Genomic DNA, 26,142 nt, shown 5'->3' on the forward strand with positions numbered 1-26,142 from the left:
AGTCAAACTAGCCATAACTTGAGAAAGAAGCTTTAGTTTTGCAAATCCACAAATCAAAATCCAAGAGAACGTGGCTAGAAGCCTATAGAAGCTGTTAGCTTTCGTCACATTGCAACCGTTGAGCAGTTACAGCTGGAACAGACACACACACACAGTCAGCTTTACCGTATCCCTCGTGCGGCTATGCCTCGAGGCATAATAATTTTTTTATTTTTTTGTAATAATTATGCTAGTTAGTTCAATGTTCAAGGATCAGTGGTCTGTTATCAGTGACTCACTGATCACTAAATCGATTGGGAGGGAAGATGCTTTTGAGGACTTGCCTGCAGTTGAACGAGCTCCTCTGATGGCTTGGATTGAAGATCTTAGGAGTGAAAACGAGAGGCAGCATCTCAGCCAATTCATAATAAATACCATGTTCTTGTATATTCAGTAGATTTGCACATGTGGCTATACTGACACCGTGAACCGACTAGAGGGTGACAGAACAGAGCAAGATATCACCACTCACAAGCACATTTCAGGGGTATTGCGTCAGAGACTTTGTATTCTTAACAGTGAGAAACCACAAGTGTGCATGGTACATGTAAAAGTACCATTAAGTCATGCCAGGAGTGCATGAATACACTGGTCTGCATACTATGAGTTTTTGAGGGGACAATAATTTTGAGTATTGATCCCAATAAAATTATTTAGATTCTCGATTATCTGACCCTTAGAACCTCCAATCATAATTATGCATCTAGTTTTGCAAATTTTCTCTTGGACAGGTTCGATCTTCAACTATGTCACCTGGTGCTAGCATTGTGGTCATTGTCCCTAGACATAGGCTGAGAAAGCTGTTGATGTTCTTCAGCTACTCGTGTGTTTCGAGGATTATAATGAATGATGCCTATAGCTGCCTAGTTACACAAAATGCTTGAGTGTATGAGAATTGCTGTAGCTGACACTGAGTAGTCATAATCTTTTGTTCCATTACTTCTCTTTCAGTGCGGCCCGGAATCGAGGCTAGGCAGATCCAGGAAATGTGGTTTCAAAAATGTGTTTACATGCACCCACGCACAGTGAATAGACCCTTGGCTAAGGAAATTGCTGAGTGAGTAACTATTTTTGGCTAACTCAGCGTTTTAAAATAATGTCTTGAGGGCATAATTATGCCTTGAGGCATTGCTATAGGTCTCGTGGGGCAATGCCTCGAGGCATAAAATTATGTCTTCAAGATAATAATAATAACACTTCCACTTCTTAAATTTGTGCGAATTATCAACTTTTCCTCGGGGAATTCTGTATGACTGCATGCATGGTATAATTATACCACTTGTTATACAAGATTGTTGTTTTTTGCTTCTTAAACAAACACCTTTGACAAGATCTGGCAGTACATAAAGCATCAAACACAGAGCACCACCTGGAGCTAGTGATGACAGAGACTGTTAAACTTAAGCAGGAGACAAAGTATGAAAAGAAGCAATGGAACAAAAGGTTAAAACTACCAAAAATCAGCTACAACAACTCTCTCAAGTTTGATGGACTAGCATTTTGTGTAACTGAGCAACTTGATTCTGATCCTCAGAACACACAAGCAGCTATCGATACCATCAAAAGCTTTCTTAGCCTATAGGTGTATAGAGACAATGACCACGATACACTAGCACCAGATGACACACGATATTACCTACCACTAGTTAAAGTGTTATGGTGTAGAGCTCGATCAGCTTCGTTCTTCATCACGCCTGGCTATAAAATGCACGTGAACATTGACGGACACGATAATTGCAAGGTCTTCTTGGAGAAAGGCGACCACGATCACCAACTGAAGTGGTCCATGCCTGAAATGGAAATTGAACTCAGTACTACAGAGAATAAAACCCTGTATTATTAATAATAATAGTGAAACAATCTGCACCAGATGTGGCTACACAGTGAACCGACTAGAAGGGGACAAAACAGAGCAAGATATCACCAACCCTGGACCATCCTGCTGGATTGTTACGTCATGGGCCGGGTTTTAAGAGATTTCGTATTTCTAACAGTGAGAAATCACAAGTGTAAAGTAATGGAGAGAACATGCGAGAACTTTCCGACTGACTCAAGTAACTTATAGCTTATAGATTTTAGTGTGCACAATATAATACGTACTCTTAACTTAAGTAGTATAGTACCATTAATTACACGCCGTACTTTACCACACTCAATAAAGTAAGTGTGTAGCTATAATTGAGAATGAGTTTTTGAGGCAATCATTTTATTGGTTCCTCAATAAAACATCCTCGATTATCTGGCCCTCCAATATCCGAAACCTCGATTATCCGGCTTGGCAATTTTCTCTTGTACAGGGTCAAAGTTCAACTATTAAAGGAATGAGCATGGTCCTTAAATGGGTTGGTACTGGATGTAAGAACCACGAAATAAGCTGTGTCAGCATTTTATTATTCTATAGTGTACAACATGGTGTCTTGTGTAGTGACTCCAATAGTGTCTTTTAGTGTCCAATAGTGTCTTTTAGTATCTTGTTGTTCAGTAGTGTCCGTGGTGTCTATGGTGTCCTATAGTGTCTATGGTGTCCTACATGCAGCTTCTCAGTGGCGTTCTGTATAGTGCCCGTGGTGTCTATGGTGTCCTATAGTGTCTATGGTGTCCTACAGCTTCTCAGTGGCGTTCAGTAGTACCCGTGGTGTCTATGGTGTCCTACAGTTTATCAGTGGTGTTCTGTAGTGTGTCCAACAGTTTCTCAGTGGTGTTCTGTAGTGTGTCCAACAGTTTCTCAGTGGTGTTCTGTAGTGCCCATGGTGTCTATGGTGTCCTATAGTGTCTATGGTGTCCAACACTTTGTCAATGTTGTTCTGTAGTGCCTGTGGTGTCCTATAGTGTCCAACAGTTTCTCATTGGTGTTCTGTAGTGCCCGTGGTGTCCTATAGTGTCAACAGTTTCTCATTGGTGTTCTGTAGTACCCGTGGTGTCTATGGTGTCCAACAATTTCTCAGTGGTGTTCTGTAGTACTAGCCTGTGGTGTCCTATAGTGTCTATGGTGCGTCCTACAGTTTCTCAGTGGTGTTATGCAGTGCCCGTGGTGTCTATGGTGTCCTACAGTTTCTCATTGGTGTTCAGTAGTGCCTGTGGTGTCTATGGTGTCCTAAGCCCCGTTTACACGAGGCCTTTAAATAATAGTTATAGACTGAGTCCAAGGTCTCTATGGGGTTTTGAGACCTGAAGGCCCGAGGCTGTAGCATCTCGAGCGTAGCGAGGGTGCTACTAAGGGCCTGAGGGTCTCAAAACTCCATAGTGACCGTTGACGAGGCCTATAACTGGTTTAGAATAGTGCTAAGCAAGCTAGGCTATATTAACACAAAGAAGACTCTGAAACCAAGAGTTTCTACAAGCCTCAAGCAACGTTAAAGCTTTGCTCTGGCTAGTCTACATAAAAAACTCACATTGATGAAGGCAGTTTCTGTTTCTTGAGAATCACGCATTGCAAATAAAAAGTTGCTATTGTCATAGTAGTTAGCTCTGCACTAGAGCACTAGCTATTGTAGCTGCAAGAGAGAGATAAAAGCTGCAAAGCGGCACTGCAGAACGCAAAACTTTAAAAAAAATTAATTTTTAATGATGCACTGTATCATCGTTACTATGACTTCAACATAAACTGTGTGATGTTGCCATGTTCCATACATGTTAATCTTGACATCATCTTGCCTGTAGGTATAATCAGTATAATAGACCTACTTAGAAGACCTCAGGTCCATAAGTGAAATAATGGACCTCTCAGTGACCTATCAGATTGCAGTATTACTACAAGCATTTTCTAATCAGGGTTGGAATCCGGATTAAACCTAACCGCGTTCGTGTAAACGGCCCTTATCCGGGTTCTAATCCGGATTAGCCAACCCACCTTTGGAGGTGGTTCAGATTGTGTCAGAAGCGGTTTAGCTGTGAGTAAGCACAAAGGGATAATTCTGAGGTGTTGTACATGTTCGTGGGTGTTTCTAGAGTAAGCCTGTAGCTTCCTATCAGTCCAATGTTTGCGCAAATGATCATTTTACTATGCCCACTACTCAGAAAAATCTGACCCGGATTCAATCCGGATTCGACCCGCATTATAGGGGTCGTGTAAACGGGGCTCTATAGTGTCTATGGTGTCCCTACAGTTTCTGCAGTGCCCGTGGTGTCTACGGTTTCCTATAGTGTCTATGGTGTCCTACAGTTTCTCAGTGGTGTTCTGTAGTGGTGTCTATGGTGTCCTACAGTTTCTCAGTGGCGTTCAGTAGTGCCTGTGGTGTTGACTATTCTAAGGCCAATTATTGTAGAAAAACTACCAACAAATGTTACATTCAACACAAAGACAGGAAATGAAAAAATGTTGTACGAGAAGTCAAGCAAACTTCCTTATACGCAAGATAAATAGAGAAACTCTTGTCACCATGGACAAAAACATAACTGCATTCAATTGCATGCACATTTGCTAGTAAACTTAACCATCACTTCCTTTTGTTTATGAAATTCATGCACATAATTATAAAACTCAGAAATAAAATCGTTGTTTTAAATGTGGTCTTATACAGTTACCTAGATACACATGGAGATCGCTGCGCAGCATACTACTGGAGAAACTCTCCACAGGCACTACTGAACACCACAGACAATAGTAGGACACTATTGGGCACCATAGGCACTATTGAACAACACTATATTATAGGACACCATAGACGACACCACAGGCACTACTGAACACCACTGAGAAACTGTATAGGACACTATAGACAACACGGGAAGTATTGAACACCACTGAGAAACTGAAGGACACCATATATAGACACTATAGGACACCATAAACACCATGGGCACTACTGAACGCCATTGAGAAACTAGGACACCATAGACACTATAGGACACCTTATAGACACCACGGGCACTACTGAACGCCACTGAGAAACTGTAGGACACCATAGACACCACGGGCACTACAGAACACCACTGAGAAACTGTAGGACACCGTAGACACTATAGGACACCATAGACACCACGGGCACTACTGAACGCCACTGAGAAACTGTAGGACACCATAGAGAAAGGTGAACACGAGTGACCGATGTAAAATGGAAATTCAACTCAGTAATAACTACAGAGAATAGAATAAAATAAACAATCCGCACCAGATGTGGCTATACCACAGTGAACCGACTGATAACTGTTCCAAGCTTCCATGCATCCACCACAGTGCACATCAAGACTTTAATGTCACCACGCATGGGCGCACTGTATTTATCTATAATTATTATGAAACATTATCAGCATCATGATGGTTATTATGTTACACAAAATACCAAAATGCTACAAAAAACTGCTGTCAGTACAGTAGAACCTCAATTATCCGGACACCTTGGTTCCAGAAGCAGGCCGGATAAGTGAATATGTCGGATAATCGAATAGATAAACCACGCCTTGAGATCCACCCACTTGATAATTAGCAGTGCCACATGGTTGTCTGCACATGCGCAGAAGATAAGCATGCATGTCTCCATGGTAACAGCTGTAACGCGCATGCGCATTTGAGGTACACGCCCATTTTCTAAAAATAAAACTGTCAAGCCGGATAATCGAGGTTTCGGATAATGGAGGGGCCGGATAATCGAGGTTCTATACTGTAACAGCAAAAACTACAATGCATGTGAATGACGTTGTAACGAATTTGGAGTTATTCACCCGCCGAATTTCTTGTTTCTACGTTTTTTCGTGCTTTTCCTGGCAACGTTTCACATTGTTTTTAGTTCGAAGTTCGGTAACAGTGAGCATTGTTTCCGAATGGAGTGTGGGATAGAGGACTCCATGCACTATCAAGATACTTGGGAGATAGGCTAGTGACGCTTTCCAGGTCTAGCTATAATTATGTCAAAACTTCAAGAGCTAAGCCTCTGTTCAGTCTCAGTTATTGCGTTATATAATTATAGTCAATGTGAATGTATGTTTTACGTCATTAATTTGTTAGGGGTTTGTACACAGGTGACTATTGCGCAAAATATCCATGGACTAGCCCAAATCTTGGAGGGAAAGGTTAGTGGAGGACTTTGGGTTGGGTAACCCAAACTTAAAGGGAAGGCTTGGGTGCGTAAAGGGGATAAATGTACGCTAATGCTAAAAGGTATTAGAGGATATAATTTGGTGATCAATATTTACGTAATGAACAAATACAATTATGGCCATGCATGTGCAGAGCAGTAACAACGGGAAAATCCTCATCAAACTTTAAAACGCAAGCCAGACTGCATATCAGACTCCATAGTTTATATAGTGATACTGTATGGCGGGAAATTTTCGTGAGGTGACAAATTTTGTGTTTTTTGAGGACAGAGCAGTTATTAACTTAATGCGAAAATTAAACTGGGAGAAACTCCCACGCACCGATATTTCACATGCAAAACTCTTGGTGGGTGTGGTTTCCTGGCATTGAAACAGCATGCAGATATTACAACTGTGAACATCTGCAAAACTTTTCTGCTATAATTATTACACAGTACAAATCAATTATAAACTTTCTATAATAATTAGAAATCATCAAATAATTATGACATAAGCTCTTTCAACATTACATCGACATGTCTCTTGTCTTCAGTAACAACTATATAATTATAATACTTTTTATCCTCATAGCTAATTGGCATAATACAGTGGAACCTGTGTTAAGAACCACCTCCGAATAAAGGCCAGCTGCTATATAACGGCCAGGCATCCAGGTCCCAAATGAACAGTTTGTTATATTATACAATACAGTTATATTATACAAAACAACCCTCAACAAAGGCCACCTCTGTATAAAGGCCAAAACAATGTTCCCCAAAGGTGTCCGTTATAGAGGGATTCCATGCATGCACTGTATACTTATACACATGCAGTTGACAGATCAATCAGTTAAAAGTTCTAATGAAATAGCAGCTATACACATGCATGCAGTTCAGCTATATATATATACTCAGCAATGCAGAGAAAACTTCGTCCACTCAGCCTCCTTTGACAAGAAGTCAGTTATGACGTCCCCATTGGGGCATTCTGCAATGGCAAGAAAGTCTTTTGCACAACCGTGGTAAGGATCCATGAGAACTGCAGTAGATACAATTCCAGAGCAGCTGGTCCTTCCATTGCACAAACTCCTGACCCAGTTAGTGCTAACGTATTGAACTAAGTACTCGAGCTCGTACTTAACACAGGATAAACCATAATAGGCAAACTGGACGGTCATACCTACACAAGATCAAGAGGGGGAAATTATTATGTACATGCCATCGCTATACTTTGATCAAACAATTAGTTTTTAGGACACAGAACCATTAGAGTTTAGCATGCACTATATATAGAGGTAAACTGAATTATTATATAATTATGCTTGTTTATCCTATTGTATATAGTGCTCACAAAAATAAATGATATGTATGACATTCATACCGTTTCCATTGACATGAACAGCTGGGCCATTTTGTTGAAGCATGGCATTCTTTAGCTGATAATAGTGTTGCTGACGAGCTGTAGAATAAAATAATCATGCCAAATAATTATGTGAATTAATGGTGCATTGTCACCTTTTTGTGCATGGTGGTGTTGGTGCATGGAAGGTACTTACCTGGGCTATCTTTTTGTTCAGCCATAGCATGCTTATCGGCCTGTTTAACATCTTTTTGCAGCTGGGCAAGTATCTCCTGATAATAATAACGATTAGAAGCAGAAGAGGCCAGAGCCAGGAGAGATAGCAGAGCCACAGTGGCAATCACTGAAATCTTCATGATGATAGCTATATCCAAAGAAAATCTTTAACAACTTGAGAGTGATTGCAGTGAACGCATGCATGGTCATAAGAAAATGTGATCCTTTATATACAGTACACAGACTGTATGCTTCCAGGTACAAGGCTATACATGCTTCCAGACAATCCTGTATAATTACCCAGTGTAATTTGTATGGGGCAGTACCAAAACTAAACCCCCAAATGTTGACAGTGCAGAGTGACCCCCAGAGAGTGACCCACAGAAATTAATACCTCAGAAGGAAATCATGCCCACACAAGGAAATCATTCCCACACAAGGAAATCCTGCCCACACAAGGAAACAATATATACCCTCAGAAAATAATACCCATGCCACACGTACGCATGCAAAAAGGAATAATTTTATCAGAAAATCATACATTACAATGATATTATTTATAAGGTTCCCTTCTTGTGTGGGTCACTCTAGACTGAGGGTATCACTTTCTGCACTGTCAACATTTTGGGGTTTAGGCCTTACAATTTACACTGGCTAATGTTGTCATCGATTCCAGGCCACTGGAAAGAAGAAAGCAACTTTTGATGGCGGCCTGGAATCGAGACTATGGCTGAGTAGTCAGACAAGGCACAGAGCTAGAGACGCTTACCGCCACGATGAACCGCGCACGCGGATGTTTTGTTAACCGCACGCTTAATTCTAAACTCTCGCGGTTAAACAAAGAGCCGCCACCAAAATTTGAGATCAGTCTGCACAAGGTCAAAGGTCAATAAATCATATCTGAATTCAAATTAACTCAAGGTATTCCTTGGCTATCGATGCAGACTGTAGGACATGATTGATTGACCTTTGACCTTGTGCAGACTAATGAGATTGGAGGTTCTTTGTTTAACCGCGCACGCTGTGTGTCTCCTACCGCGTGCGGGCATCAGGACAACCGCGCTCGCTTAATGTCTTTACCGCGAGCGTTTATAGAATTAAGCGCGCGGTTATAACAAAAGCACATGACCTTAGGCAATTAATAGTAGTCTTACAGTACAGTAACACAATTATAGAGCATGCATTGGCTATATATAATTACAAGTTTGTAGACAAAATACCGAAATTAAGATTATCAGTGTAATAATTTGCACTATAGTATTCTAATGAACCCAGTATTGACGGATTGTTGTGGACAAGATTTTTGCAAGAGCTGTCTAACAAAATGGCTATATGTTATAGTTGTGACACATGCACGAGTACCACATGGGATATATTGGCTCAGTAGTGACTTAGGCCCAAGGGCGCAGGCCTCGAAGGCAAAGGCACTACTGAGCCAATATATCCCATATGTGCACGAGTGAGCTGTGTAACAACTGATTTGTTGCATTCCTTGTTGTATTCCTTTCCGTGTACACATCACTCCTTTTATAGGACAACTAGTTTCAACTACTTGTGGTGGCTGTGGAATGCACCAGACGCACGAAAAACGTTTTCTGCCTATCACTGAATCTGTTAACACTATAAAAGGGACCATTTCAGGTTACTGGGTGGAGGGTGGGCTTTAGGTAACTTCAGCCATACTATGCCAGGCTTAACCTGTGCCATATGGCAGATATTGGCACAGTGTTTCCTTTGATCTGCCCACTCAAAATGCAACAAAGCTATATACAGGGAAAGAAAACAAGCCCACATTGTCGAGAGGCTAATTCAATAATAATATTATGAAAGATAAACAAATGAAGCGAGCCATCATGCCCATCACAATAGCTTAAAGATCTACTGTCCTATAATCGCTCCAAGTCTAGTATACACTGGGTGAATGTAATCAACATCTCGAGAAATGCTTGTTTGTAGAGGTATCGTGCACTAGGAAATGTGAAGAAAGAAAACTACTAAAAGAGCTCAACAATCACGAGCCCAAACCGTCTGAGTATTGCAAAGAATTGGGAATGCACTAAAAAATAATGGCCAAAAGTCATTTCGACGAATGTCTATAGATTTTCCAAGTTCTTGCCCCAAAAATTGTGGGCATGAAACACTACAGCGCTGGAAATTAGCAGGTCACCAGAAGGTCTGGAATAGATCCTAGGTGCCAACTGTCCCAAATTGGCCGGGACTGTCCCAGATTTAGCACCCCTGTCCCTTGTTTCTTGTCGTTTCCTCTCTCTCTCCATCTCATCTTGCAGTCCGCATGCAGTCGAGCAGCTTCCTCCTCTCGTCATTTACGCTCTTTCTCCTAGGGTCAGTGGGTGCGTATATGTAACTATTAGGTGGGTATATGTAACTATTGGTATATGTAACTATTGTCCCGAAAGGAAACTGCTGTTCACCTCAGATATCCCGAATTTTCAAGGTTGCTGCTCCTGAGCTGGGTTATACTAAGCTTCGATAAAGCTTAACAAGCCTGGAAAAGCTTAGAACACTGTGGCTACTATCCAAGAAAATGGACATACATGATGCTGCCAGGGTTGGTGTACCAGACCCTTCATCACACTATAATTATCAGTTTGAATCTTGAGCTAGAATCTTAAACATAAACAGCTAGCTTTACACAAGAAAATAACTTACAAATAGCTAAAGTCTACTTGTGTTGAAGTTGACCTTCATAATGTTGTCATAACTTCATAATACTTCATACTGAAATTCAAAATTATACCATTGGATTCCTTATAATCATCGTAACATAACATTATTATTAATAGAATGGGAGAGAAAAGCTCCAGCTTCTTCTTTTGGCTTTATTCGAGACTAGTATAGGGATGTTGGTCTGACAGAGGATGTGTATGGCTATATATGGACAACGTGATTTGGAGGGAGTCAAGCTGCCGTACAAATGGCTGGCAGTGGAGAGTCTAAACGATGCTATGAGACGACCGACGTGGTACATTGCTATATAATGTTGAATAATTTGCATATTGAATTTCAATAATAATTATTGTTATTAACCCTTTCCTCGCTGAAGCCGTCTTTTTCCGGCCGCACTACTCAAAAAATTGCTGTCCACGCTGTGTTGGAGCTATGCACACGCTGTAGGTACCTGACCAGCACATGCATGCGCATGTAGGGCTAGCCTTGTTCCCAGGTACGAGGCTAATGTAGGACTAGGCTCGATTCAAGGCCTCGATTCAAGGCTGATTAAAATACGGCGTGGTACGTATTGCAAGGGTGATAGTGCGCATGCATTAGTTTATTCACCAGAATCTGAGGAATCCCCTTTTTCTTTCGCTCTTCTATTTTCTACTATGTACATCAGCTTAGCTCTCTGTTGCGTTGTTCCAGAAGGCTTTCACACTAGTGTGAAGCCAGAAAAGAGGCTCTCATCTACTCATCTATGTATGACGGCTGTATGGTGTCGACGTCTTAGCTTGGATGTGTACAGTCTATGGGAAGTGTATGGCAGGGGCGGATCCAAGAAAAATGAAAGGGGGGGGCTAGTAGAGAGGGGAGAAGCCCCGTACGAGGGTGGCAGAGCCACCCAGGGGGTGGGTACGGGAGGGGGAGCATCCTCCTCCCGCCTCTCCAGAGGTGACATTTTTTAGCTTTTTACAATTTGCTCACAATTTGACCTTTGAACTTTTAGGGTTATATTAATGAGTGAATACTGAATACGAAAATGTTATACAAAAAACTCGTTCTAATCAACATTAATGAAAGAATCACAATGACTGCACTGAGCTGAAAAAGTCTGAGATCTGCTCCATGTTGCAGCAGCATGCACAATAGCCTCCTTCACAAGGCCTAGGAAGAGAGGCCTGGGATTGAGGCTACAAAACATTGAACAAGGAGGAGCTGACTCAGCAACAGCAATATAGTTTACCTATGGCTATGCACTTTGAATTAGTATGTAAGTCTATAGCTAGCTAGCTAGCTGCTAGGTCCAGCTAGCTAGCCTAGATCCTTAATTTATACTCTTATAGTAGCTAGACCTGGCTGTTGTCTAGCATCTCTTAAGTCAGTGAGTGCATGTACATGCAGATGCATAAGTAACAAGGTTGGTGGCAAAATTGTTGTAACCTCAGACTAGCAATACATAGATCGTTTTTTCAAAAGGGCAAAACCACCCCCTAGTTCCGCCCCTGATTATGGTGCCTCTTAACTGCTACTTGCGAAGACAACCTGGCCATAGGACTATCGTAGACGGAGATGAGAGCTTCTTCTGTCTTTAGACTAGTGCTCAAGCCTTCTACACCAACGCAATAGATTGCATAAGCCACAGCTTCACAGAACTCAGTCATGGAGATAAATTTAAGTATTACGGAACATATTCTTAGTAAACGAACTAATTTACGGTCTAATTTACTAAGGTTTTACGTTCGTAGTACGATAACCCATATTCTGGGTAATTTGAAGCGCATGCGCACTATCACCCTTGCAATAGGTACCAGGTCGTATTTTAATCGGCCTTGAATCGAGGCCAGAAGAGGTTGGACACGCATCATAATGTTTTACGGAGGAAATGTGTGTGCATGGAGAGATATACGGAAACTTGCATGCAGAGAACATGCAGTAGCTATAATAATATTCAGCCAATTCAAAAGCCTGCTAGACTAGTAAATGATGCTAAAAATACCCAGTGAAACTAGAAACTGAGTAGCATAGTCATACTAGAAGCAATGCGGAGCCAGAAACTTAGATTAGTCACAAACATCGAGTTGTTGCTGCACTTGCCTTTGTTTTTTTACTCCTGTCGATGTAGCAGGTATATAGCAATCATATTGTTAAACTACTACGACTCATTAACTAACTGGAGATATAATACAAGAGAGATAGACAAGCAAGAATGGAAGATTTAAGTAAAATGCTGACTCAGCAGGATCGAAAAGGATCGATTTTAAGCATATTCATTGATGACTACGGATGACGCGTGTCCAGCCTCCTCCGAGGCTAATGTAGGACCAGAAAGCCAGAAATCAGAAAAGGTGGAAGTGAAGGGAAAATGAGTGGACGTAGCAGGGCAATGCATTTCAAAATTAACCCTTGCAGATGTAATAGCTAGCTGGAGCTTAGCCTCGATTCCAGCCGCGAAGAGAAAGGCGTGGCCTGGTATACCTTGCGCGAAATAATTGACAGCAATTTCATCATACAAAATTGAAAACGGACCGATCATCAACTAAAGTGGCCTATGCCTGAAATGGAAGTGAACTCAGTACTACGGAAAATGAAATTCTGTATATATCCGACTAGAAAAACATTTGCAATGTGAAAAATTGCTAGGATTGGCCAGGGGAACCACAAAAAAGCGTGGGAACAAGAAATCAGACGAGAGCATAACTCCAATCCGTTACAACGTCAATCACATGTACTGGTAGTTTTCCCATGTTTCCATGTTCCAATATATCACGCAATTTTTACTGGTGGGGTGATGACCAATCCCTATAATATTTATTATACATCCATTTTGGAATGTGGGGTACATAATCATGATGATTTGTGATGAATTGATGTTCCTAATACATGCAGTGTTGATCATGAGCACAGGTATATACACACAGTCCATCCATGCGTAGTAACATGCACGGATCGTATATACTGGTGACCTGCATGGAATGATGTGGTGGATGGAAGCTGATAGATGGATCTGGAACACAGTCTATTATTTAATATACTATGTATTGTACATGTTCATGACGTTGTAACGGATTGGAGTTATGCTCTCGTCTGATTTCTTGTTCCCACGCTTTTTTGTGGTTCCCCTGGCCAATCCTAGCAATTTTTCACATTGCAAATGTTTTTCTAGTCGGATTCCCTTTCTTTTTCAGTACAGTTTACGTATCATGACATGCATAAGTGAAACGTCAAGAGGCAGTACAGAAGTTCAAGAAGAGAAGACAGGACTAATCAGATATTTTCTCGAATATCTCTGGACTAATAATAGTAATGCTTGATATGTTGAATTTGCGAATCAGTATTAAATGACAGCCATTTTAAGAACATGATATCTAGCCAGTGCATATAGCATGCCTGTCAGAGAAAGGGAGCTAGAGCTGAACAGTGTGAAGAAAAGCAACACCTCAGGCTCTGGAAAAGCACGGCTGCACTGTTTTCGCCTATCTATTATTAATTGGCCACAAAGCAATTGCTGAGTCATTAAAGATGGCGGAATTGTCTAGGTATAGAGACTGAGAGGTGATCTGCCTCGTGGAAGCAATCGCAAATCTGAAGAAGCGCTTTGTAATCCAGGTTGTAGTAGTTTGGAAACCCTGTGCAGAATGTCCTGGAGATGGCTGTACTTGGAGCAAATGCTGGGCAAGAAACTTACTTACTTACTTACTTACTTACTTACTTACTTAGTCAGTCAGACCATAGATTGAAGAGTTAGAGGGATAGGAAACGGTTGGTATCTCGAGTAACATCCGCGCTACGCTGCGGTTTAATCGAGGCCATCACAACAATATCTATTTCTACACTCACTGCATAATAAACTACAAGTAACTGTGCTTAGTCCGTGCAACTCACTTATATTTCAAGGTCTATACCTATTGTAGTAGTCATAACCAGCACGCTTACACGTTACATGTTCCAATAGCTCTAAAACAGCCTTGGGAACATATAACTTTATTGGAAAGTCTCTTTTTACTGGGTGTGGTCAGTCATTAGCAAGTACTACACGTGACTCATGGACTAGGCGTGTTATAAGTTGCTGAAAGAGGTGATGTCTCGAGGAAACACAGCTTTGGGAGTTACCCGGCAAAAATGTACTTAAACTATTTGTCTAGCCAGTTCCTTGATGTGGCCTTTCCCTGCAGAGATAGAACAGTTTGAACATGAGTCAAAATAATTGAAATATTGCTAAACACAGGCAAACCCACTGCCAATCCTATGTAAAACCTACTGGTTTTACTAATAGAGCAACAATCTGCACCAGATGTGGAGTTACAATGAACCGACTACGGAGTGATAGAATGGAGCGAGATATCAACCCAAGATCACTTTACGTGGACAGTGCATGGGTTGGCTCTAAGAGACTTTGCGTTTCTGACAGTGAAAGAGCACACTTGCAGCTACGAGTGACAAGAGACTTTTCGAGATTTATATGCTTCAAACCAAAATGTTTGTATTAGTGTGATTGCTAAAGCCTTAATTGATACGTATACGTAACTCAATAGAGTATAATTATGGTCCATAATTAACTTCTCCAATTTTCTTCAGTATAATATTTTCCTGATTAACTTCATCACGTACGTGCTCAATTAGCGTGAGAGCTCACATCACTAAGGACCTCTGCGGTTTGCTGTTTGGTCTCGTTTGGCCTGCGATGACTATATCCACAGCTTGCGTCAAACCCGCAGTGAATTGTCTTGTCTATATAATAAATTATTAGTAAAACCAGTAGGTTTTACATAGGATTGGCAGTGGGTTTGCCCGTGTTTAGCAATATTTCAATTATTTTGACTCATGTTCAAACTGTTCTATCTCTGCAGGGAAAGGCCACATCAAGTAGACAGATAGTTTATTTAGCCTTTTTTCTCTCTTTGTATCTCTCATTTCATAATCCATGAACATTTTAATGAATAAATATTTTCGTTTTTAAAATTGTACTATTTCGACATTTCACCGCTCTTTGTCTGACTGAGTAAGTAAGTAAGTTTCTTGCCCAGCATTTGCTCCAAGTACAGCCATCTCCAGGACATTCTGCACAGGGTTTCCAAACGACTACAACCTGGATTACAAAGCGCTTCTTCAGATTTGCGATTGCTTCCACGAGGCAGATGACCTCTCAGTCTCTATTTCTCTTACCTAGACAATTCCGCCATCTTTAATGACTCAGCAATTGCATTGTGGCCAAATAATAGATAGGCGTGGATAAGAAACCATGCGCCCAGTGCTGTGCTTTTCCAGAGCCTGAGGTGTTGCTTTACTTCACACTGTTCAGCTCTAGCTCCCTTTCTCTGACAGGCATGCTATAATATTATGCACTGGCTAGATATCATGCTCTTAAAATGGCTGTCATTTAACACAAATTCAACATATCAAGCAATTAATTAATATTACTCATTACTATAATATTAGTCCAGAGATATTCGAGAAGATATCTGATTAGTCCTGTCTTCTCTTCTTGAACTTCTGTACTGCCTCTTGACGTTCCACTTTTATGCATGTCATGATACGTAAATTTATACTTCTGTACTGAAAAAGAAAGGGAATCCGACTAGAAAAACATTTGCAATGTGAAAAATTGCTAGGATTGGCCAGGGGAACCACAAAAAAGCGTAGAAACAAGAAATCAGACGAGAGCATAACTCCAATCCGTTACAACGTCATGAACATGTACAATACATATAGTATAGACTGTGTTCCAGATCCATCTACCAACTTCCATCCACCACATCATTCCATGCAGTCACCAGTACGGTCCGTGCATGTTACTATGCATGGATGGACTGTGTGTACCTGTGCTCAACACTGCATGTATTAGGAACATCAATTCATCACAAATCATCATGATTATAATTATGCCCGCACAATGGATGTATAATAAATATATATAGGGATTGGTCATCACCCCACCAGTAAAAATTGCGTGGTATATTGGCCGGGAAAAAATGGAAAACTACAAGTATACATGTGATTGACGTTGTAACGGATTGGAGTTGTGCTTTCGTCTGATTTCTTGTTCCCACGCTTTTTTGTGGTTCCCCTGGCCAATCCTAGCAATTTTTCACATTGCAAATGTTTTTCTAGTGCCTATTTATTTATTGGGGGGGGGGGGGAGGGGGGGGGGGTTTGGAGCCAGGGGGGATACTCCCCCTGTGTACTGTATGACACCCTGCATGGTACAATTGGTACAATAATTATTATACAATAGCTGTGCAATTACATTGTACAGATGCTCCCCTGTGTACTGTATGACACCTGGTACAATACAATAGCTGTGCAATTACATTGTACAGATGCTCCCCCTGTGCATGTACTGTGACTCGACCCAGTTGACAGTGAAGGTGGTTTCATTCACTCTTACGACTCTCAGACTATACCAACTGGACCAGGTTTTGAAGGAAGGATTTATCACATGACATTAAGCGTATACTATACATGCAATGTAACATGAGACTGCATGCATTGTATGCATGCACTCCTGCACTAAATCACTAACATATACTATCTACATAAGATTGTATTGTTGTATTGACTCTTATTGTGACACATGTATTAGTTATTGCCCAGCCAGAGTGCAACATGCCATATATTGCACTGGAGCAATATAATGCCCGAGGGCTGCAGGCCCCGAGGGCATTATGTCATCCAGTGCAATATATGGCATGTTGCACGAGGGCGCCGGCAATAACTAACTTGTTGCCCAATGACGTTAAACTCGTCTGACTGGTCATATAAATCGTAATAAAAGACATGTGTTTTGAAGGAATTTAGTGTATTCATTAGTTTTGCTGAATTCCATAGTAAATTTTTTAGGTTTTCTTCCCACTAGTAGTTGTAAAGGTAGTAGCCTATAAAAGAGACCAACTGAGTATTGGGTGGGATGGTGGGGCATAAGCCCAAATGGATATCTCTTAAAGAAATCTACTGCATTTACACACAGTGCAAGTGCATATAATCCAGTGCAATATATGGTAGCCATGGCAGTGATGCAACATGCATATACTGAGCACTGGATTGTTTTGATCTGCCCACTCACTGGGCAACAAGCATGCATATAATTTTACCACATGCACTTTAATTAAAAAATTTCATGAGACAAACTGTGCATATATATATATATTATAATAATAGTCACTGAGAAATGTCTTGCATGACTGGTTTTTTAGGGGAGCTCCCTCAATGGGAGTGCATGGGATACGAATACTGGGAACGCCCGCGGGGGTCCGATGATGGGGGGTCGAATCCATCGTTCATGAACAATAATCAAAACTACGTGTGTTAAAAAAGTAAATAATACAAATCTATATAGGTCTTAACTACACTGACATGCAACAAACAGTATGGACTTCAAATAAAACTTTGCACTACATAATTCATTCTGTTAATCTAGTATAGTAATATAGCGGCACTATAGGTGAAAAAAACTATATTACTGAGTATATAGCTGTACTTCAATTAGGCTTTCCGTGAACATTTTATATTCTCTAGTAATAGTTTCGTGCCACTTAATTGTTTTCATTTTCAAGCAATCCTGCATTGTACGACTTCTCTGAGCCGAATTCAGATGCAGTCTCATCGACTTTAATGGCTTCATATTGCATGGTGCTATATAATTGTGTTTGCTGAATCTAGAGTGACTTGGCTTGAGCTGAACACCACCATGCACTCACCGGATTCTTGCTCTGCAAAAAAATTGAAATTTCACAGTCTGGCATGTACTAATTTCAACTGGAAATGAGCATATAATTATACACTCCCACCTGTCTAGACATATATATACCGGATTGTTTTTTCCTGAGGCAGAAGTTGATACAATTAATGCTATCCATTCTCTGCATTGCTTTAGGAAGCTTGTAACCTAAAAATTAGTAGACATAAAAATATGCTAAAAAATGAAACGTGCACTCCTGAGTACATGGAAGATGAATACGAACAGGCCTTGCAGTGAGTTAAAGATAGAGAACAACCTAGCCTCGATCCCAGGCCGAGTTTTCGCTTTTATTTATAAAAGCGAAAACTCTTCCTGGGATCGAGGCTAGAGAACAACCATGCATGCAAACACAATAGTGCTGTTGTTGATTGAGAGTAGACCAAACACCCAAGTCAGCCCGAGTATTAATTGGAAGGAGAATTACGGTGGCCTTGAAGAGTTGTCTGCACGCATATACAAGCATTGCATGGGATCAACATGCATGTTACTGAATAGCAGGAATGAGAGTTGATAAACTCACAAGAATAACTATAAAGATTTATTTTTTCCACTTCGTTGCATGCATGGTTAACTTTCTCTGTTTATAGACACTGCGCAAAGCAGCCAAGAAGAAGAATACATTCACCTGTATACATGCAGGTATATAGCTATAGTCGTTATATAACTTGATGAGAGTACGTACTCTCAAAAACTGGCTGCTATATACAATTATTTGAATATACACTATAATTAATATAGATCTCACTATCCTCGAATCCACGCCAATTAAAATATGTATTTTAATCGGCGTGGATTTGAGGCTAAGATCTCACCAGAACATGCAACTAGTAGTAGCATCGGTACAACAAATGCCCATATCTCCTTTATCACCAGCACCAACAAAAATCCAACAACTGCATTGTATAAAGAGGAAAAATAATAAAATAATAATTGTCAGTTGTAATAATTACACGAATTTTTTATTGGGGCCGGGAAGCGCTGCAGTTATCTATAGATCTAGAGGCAACTCGGTTGGGAATGAGGCTAACTGCAGCTATAAGCTTGTCCTTTCTTGCGCATGCACTATCAGCAAATAAGACAACTTTTCTCCTAATTGTGTGAATTACTTATACCCCTCGAAGTAGGATGGAGGGTTCATCCATTTATGCATGTATGTGCAGCATTCTGTTGAGTGCATTGGGTATATATTTTTTTGCAGTGATATAATTATGTCTGCTGGACTTATTCATGACCAGTATGGCACTAGCCTCGAGACCAGGCCGATTAAAATACGGCCTGGTCTCTATTGCATGGGTGCATGATAGTGCACATGCGCGAACTGAGTTACCCAGAATCTGGGTAACTCGTATACTTTATAGTAAACCTTTGTAAAATTATACCGTAAACTAGTTTGTTTACTAGTTTCTTTCCGTAATAATTTTAACAAATACTTGTCTCCTGTGAAGTTGTGGCTTATGCTCTCTATTGCGTTGTCGAGAAGGCTTACTAGCTAGCTGTGGCCCTTTATGGTGTTATCGAGAAGGCTTGCACTAATCTGAAGCCAGAAGAAGCTCTCATTTGTACAGAAACCAAGTTCAAAACATCACACGACCATCCAACCATTATAGAGGTAGATGAGAGCCTCTTCTGGTTTCAGACTAGTGTGCAAGCCTTCTCGACAATACCATAGAGGGCCACAGCTATAGCTAGCTAGGCTACAAAGCTTCATATACATAGTATAGATATAGTACATGGGCGTGTATGGACCACGCTTATGAGATTAATTACACAGGCAATATATACCAGGCCGTATTTTAATCGGCCTGGATTCGAGGCTAGTATGGCACATGCAGAAGAGTAGTAAGTTTTCTAGGAACCTCATTCTAAATTCTAAGAACAAATAGAAAGTTTTGTCTTTGATTTTTGTGAGATGAAATTTCTAAGAACACAACAACTCTTACAATGCATGGCTGTAACTATATCAGCATATAATTATTGATTGACATGCACGTATCAGGAGCTGAGCCCATGCAGCCTTGCATTGCGTATAACATGTGTAGGGATTCGACCACTTAAGTGACTCTGCATAATTATATATAGAATGCGGTTCTAACCACTTACGAAACGTAATTCCCGTTGTCAGCCGCTTCTTCTCTCATTTATGGGCTCCTGCACGTATACAGTTACAATCTCACTCCGTAGGCTGCATTGCTCGATACCATAACTGCTTCACCTGTAATAATAATAATTTATAGTGAATAAAACTACATTAATTGGTACACAAACTTACACCGCTGTTTTTGTCAGGATCGATAGTTTCGTAAAGCACAGGGGCGGATCCAGGAAAAACAAAAGGGGGGGGCTAGCTAGAAAGGGGCGAAGCCCCGTACGAGGGCGGCAGAGCCGCCCAGGCAGCCTCGCCGGAGGCGACTTTTTTTTGCAAGATTTGACCTTTGAACTTTTATATTAATGAGTAGAATACGTTGACCTCTGCACTTACTTTTAATACTATGGTGATACTGTACTGATCAGATGTATGTACGTACGTCCAGCTAGCTACCCTAGATCCTTTATACTCCTAGTAGCTGTTGTCTAGCATCTCTCAAGTGATTTCAAGTGAGTCTACAGATGCATAATTGGTGGCAAAATTGTTGTAGAGTCAGACTACAACACATGGTAGTTTTTTCAAAAGGGGGGGGCTTCAGCCCCTCAAAATCACCCCTGGATCCGCCCCTGAAGCACTTCAATATAATTCATCTACATGTATTATATCTGAAGGAAGCCATTATATACGTACGCACACGCACAGATACACACACCCACACCCACAAAAATGAAGTCATGCTACAAAACTTGGGTACTACAATATCAAAGTAAAGATCGTTAATGAAAAATTTATATCTGTGCAGAATTGTCTATTAACTAATGTGCCTGAGGATATAGTAAAAAGTTGCTTGTTTATAGCTATAGCTGCATGCTAATAATAATCTTTAAAATTTGGGTCCCTCTATTTAGGACGCGACACACAAAAAAATGCAGCAGTCGCTACTTTTAGAGATCAGAAAATAAAAGATCGAGGGTGTCGCATATTTGGAGGGTCGCTTCAAATCGAATATATACAGTAATAAACAAAGTTCTATCAACCTAGCTATACTCATTCATTTAATTTCCCCATATGCATGGTTTGACTGCAACTTGATGTTTTGCTTTGCCATCTGGGGTAGGAAAATCAGTATACACAAATATCTATCGATTTATTTCCTCACTACATGTACTTGTCCATAAGCTTCATTAGACTCCACTTGAATGTCTTGTGCTCTTGGTGTCATTGCCAGACCAACTTCCTCGTACGATCGTACACTGGACCAGCTGGGGCTAGTGGAGGAGCTTCATTGCCGCCTGACAGTTGTCTATTTGTCATTGCTAGACCAACTTCCTCGTATACTGGACCAGCTGGTGCTATTGGAACTACATTGCCTGACAGTTGTCTATTTGTGGAGCCAAAGCACAAACACATGCAAGATATAAAACTACACATGGTGCAAGGTAATGACAGGTGCATGTAGGACCAGAAAGCCAGAAATCGGAAAAAGCGGAAGTGAAGAGTAAATGAGTGGGCGTAGCAGGGCAATGGATTCCAAGGTTAACCTTTGATTTTGCACAGAGATATCCTCTTGCCTGATCACTCTACTAGTCTATGTAAGTAAGTAGAAAGCTGGCCAGCCTAGTTTTAAGTAGACTCTCCATTGTCTGCAGTATAGACTTGATAGGCCAGGGGAACCACAAAAAAGCGTGGGAACAAGAAATCAGACGAGAGCATAACTCCAATCCGTTACAACGTCAATCACATGTACTGGTAGTTTTCCCATGTTTTCCCAGCCAATATTCTTTTAGTAGTAATAAGAAACTCATCCAGGCAGATAGTAACAAACAATACTTACATCATCATGTTCAAGTGACACTACCAAACTTGGTTACGTCAGTGCACACCCAAGAAAAGATGATGTCATAACTATATTTACAACGAGGTACCACTTATAAAGCCAGCCACCCAAAGTTATAAGAATGACAACAATGCACACAACTGCAACCCAACACCAGCTATCAAATTTAACATAGAAACTGTTATTGCCTTTTGACCAATCACGCTTGAGACAGCAGTTTTGCCGGAATAGCGAGGTGGCTGAAGACTACTTGCGGTTCTGTCTCGAGGATAATGTCATATCTGTCGGTGTACTACATTGTAGTATACCATATACGTAGAGAGATTTAGAAACTGAATGGCTAGTCAGAATGAAGCAGAGTTGGTGGATGAGCTAACAGAAGACAACATTTGCAGTATCTGCACTAACCTACTACTCAACAATGCTGACTGACTGTTGTGCATCACTAACCTCAGGGGCGTAGCTTAATGGTTTCCTAGTTGCCCAGAAACCCCCTTGCTTGCTGAAAAATGGGTGGGGCTGATCATGTGCTGAAGTTAATATTGACCACAAGTAGATTAATATCATATCCACAGTCTGTATTTATTGTGCCTATTAGTTACCTTCTGCAATCCAAGATAAGAGACCAAGATCAGCCCAGTTTGTTCCTCTACTTTGATCAAACAATTAGTTTTTAGGACACAGAGCCAAATAGCCGAAATTTGCACCTGCAAAACAGTACAAATCAATTAGAAACTTTCTATAATATAAATGTAAATAGGAATCATCAATTGAATCAAATACGACATATTAAGCTCTTTCAACATTATACATCGACATGCATGTCTCTTGTCTTCAGTAACAACTATATATAATTATAATACTTTTTATCCTCATAGCTAATTGGTATAATACAGTGGAACCTGTGTTAAGAACCACCTCCGAATAAATGCCAGCTGCTATATAACGGCCAGGCACCCAGGTCCCAAATGAACAGTTTGTGTATATACAAAACAACCCTCAACAAATGCCACCTCTGTATAAAGGCCAAAACAATGTTCCCCAAAGGTGTCCGTTATAGAGGGGTTCCATGCATGCACTGTATACTTATACACATGCATGCAGTTGACAGATCAATCAGTTAAAAAGTTCTAATGAAATAGCAGCTATACACATGCATGCAGTTCAGCTATATATATATACTCAGCAATGCAGAGAAAACGTCGTCCCCTCAGCCTCCTTTGACAAGAAGTCAGTTATGACGTCCCCATTGGGGCATTCTGCAATGGCAAGAAAGTCTTTTGCACAACCGTAGTAAGGATCCGTGAGAACTGCAGTAGATACAATTCCAGAGCAGCTGGTCCTTCCATTGCACAAACTCCTGACCCATTTAGTGCTAACCATTTGATCAAAGTCCATGAGCTCGTACTTAACACAGGATAAACCATAATAGGCAAACTGGACGGTCATACCTACACAAGATCAAGAGGAGGAAATTATTATGCCGTACATGCCATCGCTATACTTTGATCAAACAATTAGTTTTTAGGACACAGAACCATTAGAGTTTAGCATGCACTATATATATAGAGGTAAACTGAATTCCAAATAATTATGTGAATTAATGGTGCATGTCACCTTCTTGTGCATGGTGGTGTTGGTGCATGGAAGGTACTTACCTGGGCCATCTTTTTGTTCAGCCATAGCATGCTTATCGGCCTGTTTAACATCTTTTTGCAACTGGGCAAGTATCTCCTGATAATAATAACGATTAGAAGCAGAAGAGGCCAGGGCCAGGAGAGATAGCAGAGCCACAGTGGCAATCACTGAAATCTTCATGATGATATATCCAAAGAAAATCTTGAGAGTGATTGCAGTGATGAACGCATGCATGGTCATAAGAAAATGTGATCCTTTTTATACAGTATACAGACTGTATATGCTTCCAGGTACAGGCTACATGCTTCCAGATAATCCTGTATAATTGCAATTGTGAATCCATTCAATGTTGCTATCATGCAGCCACGAAGCTTTAAGGTGCATCCATGTATGAAATTGGATCTCCTTCCATGAATTTATAGGGATAGCATAAGCATGCATACACGCTGTCAGTGTTATTACTCTACCCCAGGATGATTGTAAAGTGAAGCTATACCACTAATAGACAATTCTGTAGCATGATATACACTGTGACAGTAAAAACACATTCGTTACAGTAACATAAAACATGTTAAGCATTTTTTGAAATTTCATGTAGAAATAACATACATTTCTGTCATTTTAACACTAAAATACGATGATGCATCTCATATAACATATGTTTTTTTGCTGTGTAGCAACATTGAATGGATTCCCAATTACAGAATTGTCCATTAGCGGTAGCTTGACTTTACAATCATCCTGGGGTAGAGTATAATAACACTGACAGTGTGCATGCATGCTTATGCTATAGCTATCCCTTCATAAATTCATCGAAGGATGAAATCCAAATTCATACATGGATGCACCTTAAAGCTTCGTGGCTCGCTGCATGATATAGCAACATTGAATGGATTCCGCCATGAAGCTTTAAGGTGCATCCATGTATGACAGTTCTATGGCCACTCGTCACTAGAATGTTTAAGACAACTCTACATCTCCCTTGTGAGATCAAAACTGGAATATGCTGCCCCTGTTTGGGATCCACACCAAAAAACAAATTCTCAAAATAGCAAAAGTTTGCCCTTACTACCGTCCCTTTCCACAAGAAGATTGTACCTGAAACTATCATACCTTTACTATAGGTAATAAATGGTAATTTAAATTCCCTGATCCACCACTGGGAAGAAGAGTATGCCCTCTCAATCTAAGAAGCACAAAAAATATACAGTTTGAAAGACCAATTTGCAGGACAAATGCATATGCGAACTCTTTTTTCCCAAAAGCAATATCTATATGGAATGAACTACCACTGGAGCTGCAGGAAAGTACATCAGTTTTGTCATTTAAGAGAAATGTACTCTGTCACTTGCATTAGTATAATATTAGTCTTTATTTTTAATTTGTACACGCTATTGTAAGTACTATATACAGGGCACACATTAGGTTAGCATAATATGCTACTAGTGTATCCATGCTTTTTGCAGAATTATTATGAATCTCATCCTTCCATGAATTTATGAAGGGATAGCATAAGCATGCATGCACGCTGTCAGTGTTATTATACTCTACCCCGGAATGATTGTAAAGTGAAGCTCCCGCTAATGACAATTCTGATTAGGAATCCATTCAATGTTGCTATTATGCATGGTCACCACAGTCAATTTTGTAGGAAGCCTAAGCACACACAGAGGAAGCTAAGCACACACCACATATGCATGCTTGGTCAGTGACTCATTCACTGTCTCATTCACTGTCTGTCTGTGATCTAGCCACATGCACTAATTAGCTTCAAATCTCCCTAGCATAATTATGTTTCCACCTGTGCAAACCAGCCACTTTTTTATTATATCCACTGCGGTTGGTCTGCCCAAGGGTGGCAACCATAAACAAGTTTCTCAGGAACTGAGCTCACTATAATTATACACAATGGTCCTCAGGGAAACTAGTACATCCAACAAGTCAACCGTGTCCGGCCTGCAGTGCATGTGTGTACGTACGTGTGTGTTGTGTGTGTGTGTGTGTGTGCATGACGTGTGTGACGTGTGAGTGTGCGGTGTGTGTGAGGTGTGTGAGTGTGTGTGTGTGAGGTGTGTGACTTGTGAGTGTGAGGTGGGGACAAAGAATATCTGCACTGGCAAGATCTTAAACGAGAGGTTCAAATTAAATAGTGCTATGATTGTTACTCAATTAAAGATAACGCTGCATCTACTTTTACATGCAGACTGAGACATTACAATAATTATGTGCATGTGTTTATGTGCGTGTGTCTACCTGTAATGTGTGTGTGAACGTACTGGACGGCAACCAGTTTGTATGTACATACCGGTATAGTCCTTATATATGAATAGAGTGACTATACACGCCAATTAAGTTCTGGTTGCCTTGGACGAGTACCATATGATCATAGGAGGCTGTCCTTCCCACTTGGTGTGTAGGGAGTGCACTATCAAAAATGGGAATGTCATACAAATTTAGCATTGACCATGCATGAGAACATAAACGAGTTATGCACAATATGAAGCCATGCACACTGCACCTGCACAATATGAAGCCATGCAT

The 26,142-nt window shown here is 40.6% G+C and overlaps 1 protein-coding gene and 1 long non-coding RNA gene across 2 annotated transcripts; both read right to left on the reverse strand.

Annotated features, from left to right (window-relative positions):
• Positions 1–6,928: 6,928 nt before the first annotated feature.
• On the reverse strand, positions 6,929–14,840 carry LOC135336933 (uncharacterized). Its single transcript, XM_064532811.1, has 4 exons — positions 14,188–14,840; positions 7,610–7,777; positions 7,435–7,512; positions 6,929–7,233 (listed from the first exon to the last, which is right to left on the reverse strand). Exons 2-4 carry the CDS (start codon positions 7,767–7,769, stop codon positions 6,965–6,967), a joined length of 507 nt encoding a protein of 168 aa, XP_064388881.1. The 5' UTR covers positions 7,770–7,777; positions 14,188–14,840; the 3' UTR covers positions 6,929–6,964.
• An 8,239-nt stretch (positions 14,841–23,079) lies between these two features.
• On the reverse strand, positions 23,080–23,898 carry LOC135337535 (uncharacterized). The gene is made up of 2 exons (XR_010395163.1): positions 23,622–23,898; positions 23,080–23,414 (listed from the first exon to the last, which is right to left on the reverse strand). It is a non-coding gene; the product is annotated as an uncharacterized LOC135337535 (long non-coding RNA).
• Positions 23,899–26,142: the final 2,244 nt, after the last annotated feature.

The sequence above is a fragment of the Halichondria panicea genome, chromosome 6 (assembly GCF_963675165.1).
Source record: "Halichondria panicea chromosome 6, odHalPani1.1, whole genome shotgun sequence".
Classification (NCBI taxonomy): domain Eukaryota; kingdom Metazoa; phylum Porifera; class Demospongiae; order Suberitida; family Halichondriidae; genus Halichondria; species Halichondria panicea.

Excerpts from the sequence above, each read along its gene's own strand:
- LOC135336933 (XM_064532811.1), bottom strand. The coding sequence starts at position 7,769 with ATGAAGATTTCAGTGATTGCCACTGTGGCTCTGCTATCTCTCCTGGCT. Across the intron at positions 7,513-7,609 it reads TGAACAAAAAGATAGCCCAG|CTCGTCAGCAACACTATTAT; the intron begins GTAAGTACCTTC and ends TTTATTCTACAG. Across the intron at positions 7,234-7,434 it reads TGTTCATGTCAATGGAAACG|GTATGACCGTCCAGTTTGCC; the intron begins GTATGAATGTCA and ends GATCTTGTGTAG.